At 39.0% G+C, this 12,731-nt stretch overlaps 1 protein-coding gene across 1 annotated transcript in view; it reads left to right on the top strand.

The window, feature by feature from the left end:
- The window catches only part of OTUD7A (OTU deubiquitinase 7A), a 153,680-nt gene that overhangs the window by 38,111 nt on the left and 102,838 nt on the right, over positions 1-12,731 (top strand). Inside the window, exons 3-4 of the mRNA XM_017518205.2 lie at positions 5,004-5,098; positions 6,812-6,966. Of these exons, the coding sequence (XP_017373694.1) occupies positions 6,816-6,966 (151 nt within the window). The 5' untranslated portion in view covers positions 5,004-5,098; positions 6,812-6,815. The remainder of the gene's footprint in view (positions 1-5,003; positions 5,099-6,811; positions 6,967-12,731) is intronic.

Genomic DNA, 12,731 nt, shown 5'->3' with positions numbered 1-12,731 from the left:
ACAAGATCATGTCTTTTGCAGGGACATGGATGGAACTGGAAATCATTATCCTCAACAAACTAACACAGAAACAGAAAACCAAACACCACATGTTCTCACTTATAAGTGGGAACTGACAATAAGAAGACATGGACACATGGAGAAGAACAACAAACGCTGGGGCCTGTGAGGGGTCGCGGGATGGTGAACATCAGGATAAATGGCTAATGTATACAAGGCTTAATACCTAGGTGATGGGTTGATAGGGGCAACAAACCACCATGGCACACATTTACCTATGCAATGAAACTGCACATCCTGCACATGTATCCTGGAGCTTAAATTAAATTAAATTTGTGAAAAAAATGTGTGTGTGTGTGTGTGTGTGTGTGTGTGCAGGCGCGCACGCATGCGCACGTGTGTGTGTGTGTTTATCCCAAGAGCCAACACCCAGCATCTTTTTCAATGTGGAAACACCAAAGTTATTCCCACTAAAGTTAGGAACAAAGCAAAGATTCCTATAACCTGTCATAATATGTAATATATTGAATGCATTAATCAAGAAAATCAGACAAGATTGGGCAATGGAGAAATACTCTGTCTCAAAAAAATAAAAGAGTTAACACAAACTATATTTGCATTTGATGTGATTGTGTATCTGGAAAACTTTAAAACTATTGAAAATTGCTATAAATGGTAAGAATTTATCAAAATAGCAAGATACAAATTTAGCACACATTAATCAATAGCTTCAATTTGAGCAGGATAAATTGAAAGGGTAACTGTGTAATATGCTATCATTCCTGATTTTATTAAGAACTAGGATTCAGTGGGGGAAGGAGGTTCATACATAAAAGAGATTAGGTTAAGTAAAAACTCCTAAGTCTTCCATTTGAATTGGAAATATTAGAATGAACTCAAGATGTATTTTTTATTAAAACAAACATATTTCTTACCTTACCAAAAAGTCCTGTAAACAGTGACTAAACCACTAGCTATGGGTACACCAAGCACCCAGAATGTGGTCTTGAAAAACCATTCTCAGTAAAAAAGACTCATAGTTCTTTGGAGAAATGTCTACTTCTAGATCCGGAACAGTAAATGTAGAAGAGAGATCTGAAACATCTTGTCACACCTGATAGAAAAGAAACTATCAGCTATACTAGTGTCAAAGCAACTTGAGTCAGGACTTAAGCATCAATAAAGACAGAAACTGCTCTATATTGGACAGATTGAAATCATAAAATATGTTTAAATCGATGAATGCAAAATATTTCAGAAAAAGAAGTAACAAATGGATCCCATTGAAGGAAGGTAGTGAACCATCTTGTCCGAGTAAAATGATGAGTTAAAAGTCACAAATAAAGCATCTATCTTGCCTTTTCTGTTAGATGTCTACCACTCGGTGACCAAATAGTAGATTAGTGGAAATTTCCCTTTAAGAATTCCTGATAATAAATAAAGAATGAATTAAAGAATTATGCTGGCCATATATGCAACCCCTCTTGAATTGCTGAGTTTAAGGCAATGATTATCAGTGGCTGCTACCACCACAAGCAGAGACAGTCAAATACTCAGTGCTAACTGATAGAGAAGACAGCACCAAAATGTGCCCCAAATCAAACCTAAATCTGATCAAGTCTTATGTCCTCATGCTGATTTACACAAAATACAGAGGACAGAGGAGCACTGTGTTGGATTGCCCCACCACAGGAGCAATCAGTCAAAGCCAGAAGATAGAAAACTCTAGAGAAAAAAATATATATGAGATTTTTCAACATACAGAGGAAAAAAGACAAAGGCAGAATCTGTAGATTAAAAAAGACATATCAACCAATTACAATGAGAGATCTTATTTGAATTCTGACTCAAACCAGTTGAAAAACTAAATATGTGAACTTATTTGATAACATTGGAAATTTTCACACTGGATATTAATTACACTGAAGAATTATTGTTAATTTCTAGGTGGGGATTATGGTACTGTGGTTATGTTTTTAAAAGTCTTTTAGAGAGAGATGGAAGTAAGTGGATGACATAATGTGTTATCTGGAATTGGCTTCAAAATGATGTGAGCAGGGGAAGGGTTGGAGATAGAGAAGAAGCATGGTTGGCTAAGAGTTGATAATGGTCATGCCTGAGTGATGGGTATTTGGCTTTAATATACTATTCTGTCTACTATTATATATATTTAAATTTTTTATTGGAAAAAAATATTTGTAAAATATATATCATTGCTTAATTCTGTGTTCTCCTTGTTAGCCTAAAAATCTAAGCTCAAGAGTAGAGTGATTGGGATGTTGAGGTGCCATTTACAATTGCTAGTGCCCCACTTTCTCCTGTCAGTTAAACTACTGTTGCTCTCGTATTAAGAACCTTTGAAGAATTTGATATGTCATTGATGAGTACAGGTATTGATCGACTTACGACCTATGCGACTTACAACCATTCGACTTTACAACCACAATCGCTAGCCACGACTGCTCTGCATCTGGCAGCGCAAACATTGCCCGGCTGGGCATACGACAGTGCGGACCAGCTTCCAGCAGCACTACCGTCTCCGCGTGCACCATTCCAACTGTTATCCGAGACTCGGTACAGCAATTTGTGTTTTGTGTCTTGAATATTGTTCATCAAACCCCTCCCAATAAACTTCTTATACATTTTGAAGCAATGGACCCAAACATCGAACGATTTGCAAGGATTGAACGGATGGCGCACGACGTGTTTCGTCCGTATCGTGACATTTATGAAGAAAAAAAGAAACATACAATTCAGACAAAGCTCACCATGTTTATGAAAAAACCAACTCCAGTAACCCCAACTGCTGCCTCAGATGACGACATCAATGATCCACAGCCAAGCACCAGCAGCCAATAAAATGTTTCGTACATGTTTATATATTTTGATATATTTTGCAATTGGGAAAATGTTTCCTATGGTATTTTTTACACCTGTATTTTGTATTTTTGTATGCACCTGTATTTTGTAATTTTGTATGTTTTGCAAATATTAAACCAGTTATACTGGTAATGCAGTGTTTTACTTAAACCTGTTAAATGTAAAAATAAGAAACAAAATGGTGTAGAGATGATACAAATGGCATAAAATGAACAAAGAAAATTATGATATATAACAATAATGAAAGAAAATTATGATAAAATATGACTTAAAGATTTTTATAACATCATTTCACAGTACAGTACATATAACCTACTCAACCTACAACCAAATCGTGTTACGACCGGCCTGTTGGAACCAATCATGGTCGTAAGTCGAGCACTAGCTGTATATCATTTCAATGCATATAAGACAAAAAAACTGCAGTAGATCCTACACTTACTGCTATTCCCAAAGGTATAAATTTTACGAGAGACTTTTCTTTCATCTTTCCATACTAGGAGAAAATTATGAAAAAGTACAATTGAGTGAGTGTCAGCTAAGGAAATGTTTTGCTACCAATGATGCATCTATGCTCATATTTTATTTTAAAGGCACCAGATGCTCTGAGACCTGGCCCAAAGCCCAGTCATGGCCCCTGAACAGAAGGCATGTCTCCCTCCCATTGAGCCCATTGGGTGTCCAGCCTGGGGCACCTGCTGGACAAATGAAATGGGCCCAATGCCCACACGTGTGCCTTCTCTGAGCCTCAGGTGCAAGCAGTGGGTCCCAGCACTACCCACTGTTGCCACTTAGAGCCTTTCTCAGTTCCCACAGAGACACAGCACCATGTGTTTGAGAGTATCAGCTTCACCAAGGGGACAACTAAAGGGTGAAACAGTCCTGCAATAATGCGAAGAACTTCAGTGAGACCCATAGACATTCCTGTAGCCACTTTTGTGATTTTCACACAGGCCTCTTTGTCGCTGCCTGGCCAAACCTCTGTTCTTATTCCTCAGCAAGAAGCACCTCCCCTCCTTACCCAGGGCTTTTTACATTGAATTTCCTGGAGAAATTGCTTCATCACAGCCCAGATTACTCTTAGACTCATCTTTGTCTCTAGCTTATGTTGTGGAGGTTATGTAAGTAATATACGTGACCAAGCTTTGAAAATGATCATTGCTCCACGCGTTTGAATGTTTGGCAGAGCCAATCTTCCCAGAATTCATGCCCCCACACTGAAAGACACTGGGCTCTCTTAATTTTTGTCTGAACCATAAAAATTCTCTGGAATATGTGTTTCCCTAACGTGGCATCCACAGAAGCCTTTGTCCCCAGTGCACCAGTGCATCACGCTTCACCAAGGTCACAATGGCGTCTGGCAAGGGATGGGTCATGAAGGCTTCTGGAATGTTGACATCTCAGTTGAAACATCCAATTCATTCACCAGGGAGCCCAGACACCTGCGATCTCCTCGCCAGGGTGGGCTTCCTCACCAGGCTGAACATGGTGGACACAACCTGACCTTTTTCATATTTAATCATTCGCCCTCTAAACAGGGATGTATAAATGTATGGGCAGTCGAGATTCTCAAGATCAGAACAGTACATTTGCCTATTGTTTTAATCCATGTCAATGATAATAATAGTAATGGTGCATGTTCTTTCAGTATCATCTCACTTTATCCTTTCTGCAATTCTAAGAGGCAGGGTTGTTCTCCCCCTCATTGTTCAGATGTGAACAATAGTGTAGATGTACTTAATGCCATTGAATTGTACACTTAAAAATGGCTAAAATGGTAAATTTCATGTTATTTATATTTCTCTACGTAACTGAGATTGAATGTACTGATGTGGTATGTGCTAATAAAGTTTCAAACATCTCCGTGCTGTGCAAGTGATCCTCACTGAAATAGAAATGCTTGCTAAAATGAGGAAAGCTGAGACAGCCCCTGGCCAGGCCCTGGGCATGGAAGCTGGTGGTCAGCTGGTGAGCAGGGACCTATAGGGCCCAGGAAGACAGAGTACATGACTCAGGCAATTGGTCAAGGCCAAGATGCAGCCTCCTGTGACAAAAAGCCAGCCTCTGGCCTCAGTCTGAGGGCAAGGAGATCACATGCTGTTGTTCTCTGATCTGTTTCTCAGGTGGCAGTGACAAAAGAAGACACTCTCCCGGCCGAGGCCCTGGTGCATGGCGAGAAGGAAGAAATCAATTTCCTAATTGGTACCATATACATCAGGTCAGATAATTTTCTTATTTCCTAGCCCCATCAACTAAAAATTATACCAGTGGGAGCCATGTGCAAGATGGGATGGTCACAGTGAATGTCCCTGAGGGTACGGACCTCCCTGCATAAGACCCCCAGTCCTCAGGGTCTTGAACGTTAGGTGAACAAATTTCTGCATTCTCACAGAAGCACAGGAGGGCTCAGAGAGGTGAAGCCCATGTCACAGCCAGACAGGGGAGGGCCAGGGTTAAATCAGGCTACATACCTGGCTCTAAAATATGTGCCACTGACACCAGACCTACCCCACCAAGCAGCATGCATCCCAGTGGGTTATTGTGAAAGAAGGAACAGAGGACAGTCATTAATAGCATGGGATTCAAACTCACCCCACAATATGTAAAATTAATTACATACTTTCTAGCATAAAATTTTCCATTGCCTGTAATGGGGTCTGCAAACTTTTTCCATAGAGTTCCACAGAGTACATCTGTTTAGTTTTGTGGGCCATAGGGTCTCTGTTTTAAATCCTCAACTCAGCCAGGTGCAAAAGCAGCCATAGACGGTATGCAAATGAGTGGGTGTGGCTGTGTCCCCATAAAACTTCATTTACAAAAACCAGTGGCAGACCACATTTGGCCCATGGGCCATAACGTGCAGACCTCTTGTCTACACAAACACAAGGATGCACTTGCACTCCTTCAGCAAAGATGGAGCACCCACTGAAGACCCCAGCACCATTCACTAGTGTAAGTCACTCTCACTTGCAATGTGACCGTGGCTTTTCCCCAGCAGTCGACGACTACAGTCAGCCTGAGTCCAGCGGCTGCACATCCTTCTATCTCTCTGGCTGGGATCATGCTGCCTGGGAAATCCAACGTTCTTAAGGATGTTGTTGGATTGATGGCTGCTCTTAAGAGAGATGGCAGATAGTTGAGCAGCCATCTTCAGCAAGTGTGACATTTCAGTCAACTGTGGATTAACCTGGAGTCTCTCCTAATAGCCAAGTAGGGGGTGAGGGCTGAGGGCATAGGATGGCACACTGATAAAGGCAGAATTGGAATAGAGTGGGTAACATTCATCACATTGTGAAAGTATTACTAGTCTATACAATTCGGAAGAGGATTAGAAATCTAGCAACTCTAATTAAATTTTTCTAGACATACTTAGGTGTTTGAAATTTTAAAATAATCTAGTTTTTTTCCCCCATCAGTTATTAGAATTAATAAAATATAAGGTCAGAAGCTCTGGAGAGAGTGATGATCCCTTGCCTTAGTGTATCTGGGCTACTACGTCAAAATACAATAGCTTGGGAACCTTATGAACAACAGAAATGTATTCCACACAGCACCGAAGGCTGGGAAGTCTAAGATCAGGGAACCAGCAGATTTGGTGTGTAGTGAGGGCCCATTTCCTGCTTCATAGATGGCACTGTCTTTATCACCTTGGAGATGAGATATCAACATACGAATTTTGGGAGCGAACACAAACATTCAGCTCGTTAACAAACTTCTCTCACATGGCATGTACAGAGGGATGATATTTTACTTCAAGTCCTATGATATAGTGTCTTGCATAAAGAATAAAGGAGTTCGATCAAACCAGTTCAAAAAAATATGACAGCAGGTGGAAATGGCTCATTCCCTCCCTCGGGTCTCTGCATGTGGTTGTTATGCGCAGCTCCATTTCCGTTACGTGGTAAAATGCCTTTTCTCTTCTTTCCTGCAGATGGATGGTTTCTAGTGTGCTTCCAAACCCCACCTCAGCCGAGTGTTGGGCAGCACTTCTACATGATCCTATGACTCTTGATATGGACGCAGTCCTGTCAGACTTTGTTCGGTCCACGGGGGCAGAACCTGGTCTGGCCAGAGACCTGCTGGAAGGTAAGCCCACCTCCATGTCCCCCACACCACTATTCTGGGCATAACCTCCTTCCAAACAAGATTTTCAATACCTGACAACAGTGGTACTTGGATGGTATTTGGACTCTCAAAAGTGAAAGTGTTGGTGATAAAATTATTTTTGTTATTTTTATTTGGGGTATGAAATAAATCACCCAACTCCTGACAGTAAAATTCATGAAGCACTAATTGGGCTTTGCTTTTCTAACCAATATCGAGTCAAAATGTATTAACAATTATTATATTTAAGAAAATATATTCAATGGAACAGAAATTCTAAAACATTCAAGAAAATACTTTTATGGGAGACCTTAGTTTCATATCTGTCTTAGCTAAGACAAAAATACCCTAGGCCAGGGTTGTTGGTGGAAAAAGCACCTACTATCCAGTAAAGTTGCTGGAAATAATTCACAAGTAAGATGTCAGCCTTCATCCTCCTGCTTCTCACGGAGATATCATTTGCCGTGTGAGAGATGTGTATCATCTGTATATATGTTTTCAGAAAATTTATTCAGATATAATCATAGTGAACTAAAATTAAAGTTTAGTTTCTGTGTCTCTAAAATGGATTTACATTCTTTTTTGTTTGTTTGTTTGGTGGTAGCAGTGGTATGTAAATAAAGGACCAGTTACAACTTCTCAGGACAATCAGCTGTGTGAGAGGATAGAACTTTGCTTACTCTTTACTTCAAATGTAAAAATTGCAATTTGTGGAGCTAGTAAATATTTGGTCACGAACTGTAAGTCACAATGATTCTTTAAGTCACTTAAGGAAAATAAGCATTATTGTGCATTTGCAGAAGTGGAGAGAACTATTCATACTGAAAATTAACAACCACCTATTGGAGGAGTCTCAGAAAATGGAAATGGCAAAAGCATAGTTTTTAAATTTTCCCCAGCCTCTCAGAATTTCAAACCAACTCCAAGTTTAGAATAAAATATGCTGAGAGTTTTGTGATCTGTGGAAATCAAACTATGATTCTCCCTTCCTGCTGTTTATATTATATAATGTCTCCCTTTCCATTTCCATTCTTTTTGTTAAGTGGGCAGCAGTGTGGAGAAGTGGGCTTGGAACGAGGTTGGCAGTGAGATCTGAGTTTGAGTTCAGATTCAGCCACTTATCAACTATGAGACATAGCACAAATTATTTAACTTCCCTTACCCTCAGATTTTTTTCTAGGTTGAGCTTAACCACCTTACAAGGTGACTGTGAATATTAGAAGTTGTGATATAAATTGTGTGATAAAGAAGCAGTGTGTAGCAGATGCTCAAAAAAGTGTAGAAGACCATGGTTGAGGTGGCCATTATTGTAATTAGTATTAACATCAATATTGATGTCTGGACAGCCTTAAATAGGAAGCAAATATTGTCTCTTTATTTTTTACTTATATTTTTCATATTAAGATACAGAAATACTGAGTTTTTTGTGTCTAGTTCCATGGACTTTAACACATGTATGGATTTGTGTTATTACTACCACTTTCAGGACACAGAAGTACTTCATCACCTCCAGATTCTCTGTCCTGATATATTTTATAATCAGACATCCCCTACCCCCAACCACTGGCAATTAGTGCTCTATTTTCTATCACTAGTTTTGTCTCTTTGCAAGAATGTCAAATAAATGTCCTGCAGAGCCTAATCTTTTGAAGCTGTCTCCTTTTCACTCCGTAAGATTATTTTGGGACTCACCAAGTCATATGTCAGTAGCCCGTTCCTTTTTGTTGCTGAAGAGTATTCCATTCTGCAGGTATACCACAGTTTATTTATCCATTCATGTGTCCAGGTGCATTTCTGTTGTTTTCAATTTTTGGCAGTTATGATTAGAGCTTCTAGAAACGTTTAAGAACAGGATTTTGTGAATATACTTTTTAAGTTTTCTAGGCTCAATACATGTTGACCTTGTAAGAAACTGCTAACCTGTTTCCCAGAGTACTGTGCCATTTTGCATTCCCACCAGCAATGTCTGAGAGTTCCAGCTGCCCACATCCGTGTCAGCACTTGGTATTTCTTCCTTTTTTGTTATTTCATTTTAACCATTTGATAGCTGGGATGGTATTTCTTCATGGTTTTAATTTTCATTTTCCTAATAACTAATGATATTGAAAATTTTTATGCTACTTATTTTCTCTCTTTTTATTCTTTTTCATGAAATGTCTGCTCAAGCTTTTTGCCTATGTCTAAATTGAGCTGTTTACCTGAATTTCAAGAGTTGTTTATGTATTCTGAGCATAAATCCTTTGTTCAGATCCATGATTTGCAAATATCTTCTCCCAGTCTGTGCTTGACTTTTCAGTCTCTTACCAGGGCTTTTCACAGAGCACAGTTTTATATTCTCATGCAGCCCAGCTGACTTTTTTCTGGCATAGATCATGCTTTGAGTGACATATCTGAGAAATTTTGCATAACTCCAGGTCATAAAGATTTTCTCCTAGTTGGTCTTTTAAGAGTTTTATATTTTCATGTTTCACATTTAGATCTACAATCCATTTGAGTTGATTTTTGTATAATATGTGAGATTTAGGTCCAGATTCTGTTTTATGCATGTGCCTATCTAATTGTTTCAGCATCATTTATTGAATATATCTTTCTTCTTCCATTAAAATTGAATTGCCTTTGCATATTTGACAAAAAGCCAACTGAGGGTATTTGTAAGGAATAAATTTCCAGACAGTGGTTCGTTTCTGTTGATCATGTCTGTTCTTTTATCAATATTGCACCATATTGATTTCTATAGATTTGTAATGAGTTTTAAAATCAGATAGTGTGATTTTTCTAAATTTATTTTTCTTTTTCAAACGTGTTTTAGCTATTTTTTTTTTTTGCCTTTCCATGTGAATTTTAGGATCCGCTTGCCTCTAAACATCTAAAATAGAAAACCCACTGGATGAGCTCATAGATTTAATTTAGTTGTTAAATTTTTTTAATAAAATTTAGTTGTTAAATTTTTTCATTTCTAGTATTTCCACTTAGTTCTTCATATCTTCTATTTCTTTGCAAGAATTTCTGTATTTTTTAGGAGTACCCTCCTTTACTTGTACAATATTTTTAACAACTTCTTGAAAATCTTTGTGAAATAGTTCCAAACTGTTTTGCTGAGATTTTGACTACAATTTTAATAAACCTACAAGTCAATCCTATGTTGTGTCTTTCAGTCCATGAAGGAGTGCCATAATTTCTATTTACTTGGGCCTCCATTAAGTTCTTTCATCAATATTTTATGGTTTTTGGCATATAGATCCTATACATGTTTTGTTATATGTGTATGTGGGGTGCGGTTGTGAGCTATTGTACATGGTATTTTTTAAATTTCAGTTTCTACTTGTTTATTGGTAATATACAGAAATATAATTGATTTTGCGTGCTGATCCTGTATCCTGCAATCTTGCTAAATCTAAACTCAGTTTGTTCTAGGAGGGCTCTGTGTGTGTGTGTGTGTGTGTGTGTGTGTGTGTGTGTGCGCGCGCGTGCGCGCGCACATTCCTTGGGATTTTCTACATAGGTGATCATATTGTCTCTGAATAAGGACAGTTTTATTTCTTCCTTTCCAGTCTCTAGGTCTTTCTGGTTTTCTTGGCTTTTTTTCACTGATGAGGACTATTCAAAAGGTTGAATAGGAGTGTTAGAAAAGAAGATCCTTGCCTTGTTCTTAATCTCTGAGAAAAGCAGTCTGTCACCATTAAGTAGAATGTTGGCTGTAAGTTTTAGTAGATGGTCTTTATCAGGTGAAGGAAATTTCTTTCTATTCCAGGTTTGCTGAGAGTTTTATAATAAATAGATGCTGACTTTTTTAAATTAATAAACTGATTTTTTGGCTTTAAACTATTACTATACTAGATTAAACTGATTGCCTTCTAGTGGTAAACCAGACTTTCAGCCATTTTTTTCCATGTTTCTATGTTCTGCCTTTTTTTTCTTTCCTTATGGGACTCAGATGATAGAAAGCTCAGACCTTTTATTAACTAAGATCTTTATGGTTCTGCTCAAGTTTTTCAATCTTTGTTCAGATTCAATCATTTCTATTTATTTGTTTATTTATAAATTTACTACTTCCTCTGTCATCTTTATTCCATTAGTGAGCCCATCCAGTGGGTTTTCTATTTTATTTGTTAAATTTTTTCATTTCTAGTATTTCCACTTAGTTCTTCATATCTTCTATTTCTTTGCAAGACTTTCAGTATTTTTGGAGAGTACCCTCCTTTACTTGTACAATATTTTTAACAAATGCTTGAAAATCTTTGTCAAATAATTCCAATATCTGTTTCATCTCAAGAGTAGCTGTTGAGATTTCTCTGGCTTTTTGTATGCTGAGTATGCTTTCAGTATGCTAATTGTATCCTAGACACTTTAAATACTATGTTTTGAGATTCTGGTTATTATTAAAATCTTACAGTGAATATTATCATCTTTAGTTTAGAAGATAACCACCCCAAGTGGATTCAGACTACAAATTTCAAGTTCCCTCAAGACTTGTGTGGTTTGTGATTGCTGTTTGAGCAGTGGATCTGTCTCACACAGGTGCCACCTAGTGGCCAGCCTGGGACTCTAGCAGTAGTCTAGCCCACATTTCAGCACTCAAAAGTCTACGTCATCTGTGTAGGGTCAGATCCGTACATGTAGAGCTCAAGAGTAAGCCCAAGAGTTCATGAGCAACTTTCAGGGGTTGCACTCCCAAAGCCCTTCCTCGTTGTAACCTTCTCAGTAGTGTCTGGGTCCCTGGGCTTACCTTTTCGGCCCTTCAGCCAGCTTGGGTGGTGGAGGCTTGATCTACCCTACTCTCTGGTGTACTTGACCGCACTAAGTCGGAGCTAAGTAGCCAGACGCCAGAGAGAAAAAGCATGAAGGTTTTCCCCATCCTCTGGGGACCTCAGACGCTCTGGTTGGAAAGGAAGTTTGCCCGGCCTGATGACTTAATTCTCTGCCATTTCTTACTAGGGCCACAAAATTTCTGGGGCACAGAGAAGAAAAAATTTTAGAAGAAAAAGGAAAAAACAGGATACATTAAAGATTTCCAGAGCTTCTCAGAACGTTAGAGACCCCTTTCCTGTTTCTGTGCCCAAGTTGGTGAGCTTTTCCTGGAATTAGTGCCCACTCTGGGTTATGAGCTGCATTGAGTCCACGCTGGGGAGACTGGAGGTAGAGGAAGTGTCTCACTCACCTCCAGCTCTGTGGTGCTTCCAACGGTGGTCTCCTTCCTGCATCAGCCTGCTGCCGTTTACTTTCCTGAGCCTAGTCGCTGCTGTGTGCACCACTCTGTCCAGGGGTCCCGGCTGCACCCAGTGGGAGAGAGAGTGGCAGTGGCGAGTGCTCACCTCACCCACTGCTGGGTCCTGCCCTTGGCTTTTACAGGTAAGAAGACTGGTTCCGTGTGTATGATGGATTCTTCAAGGTGTCAGTTATATGGGTGAAGATTTATCTAAAGCCAGTGTTTCAAAGAATGAAATATTTTTGTTGTAAGTCCTCAGAAAGATCTATATTGGAAGGATGTCAATAATATAGGAATTTAGAGGGGAAATGTCTAAAGGGAAATAAATCCTCACTATAGCAGAAGCTGAGTATAAGGTACGTGTCCCTCTTTCGTAACTTCTTATATTTTTATTTATTTCAAAATCAAAAGTTAAAAAACACTGCAATGATGGGAATCACAGTACAGTAGAGGGAGGCCAATAAGAGGAAGGAGGAGCAGAGTCTGATCACAACCTTGGTAAACTGAGGCAAGACAGAGTGAACGTGAATGCTTACCTGCC

This window comes from Cebus imitator, unplaced genomic scaffold (assembly GCF_001604975.1).
Source record: "Cebus imitator isolate Cc_AM_T3 unplaced genomic scaffold, Cebus_imitator-1.0 Scaffold662, whole genome shotgun sequence".
Taxonomy (NCBI): Eukaryota; Metazoa; Chordata; class Mammalia; order Primates; family Cebidae; genus Cebus; species Cebus imitator.
This window is presented reverse-complemented; position numbering and strand designations above follow the sequence as displayed.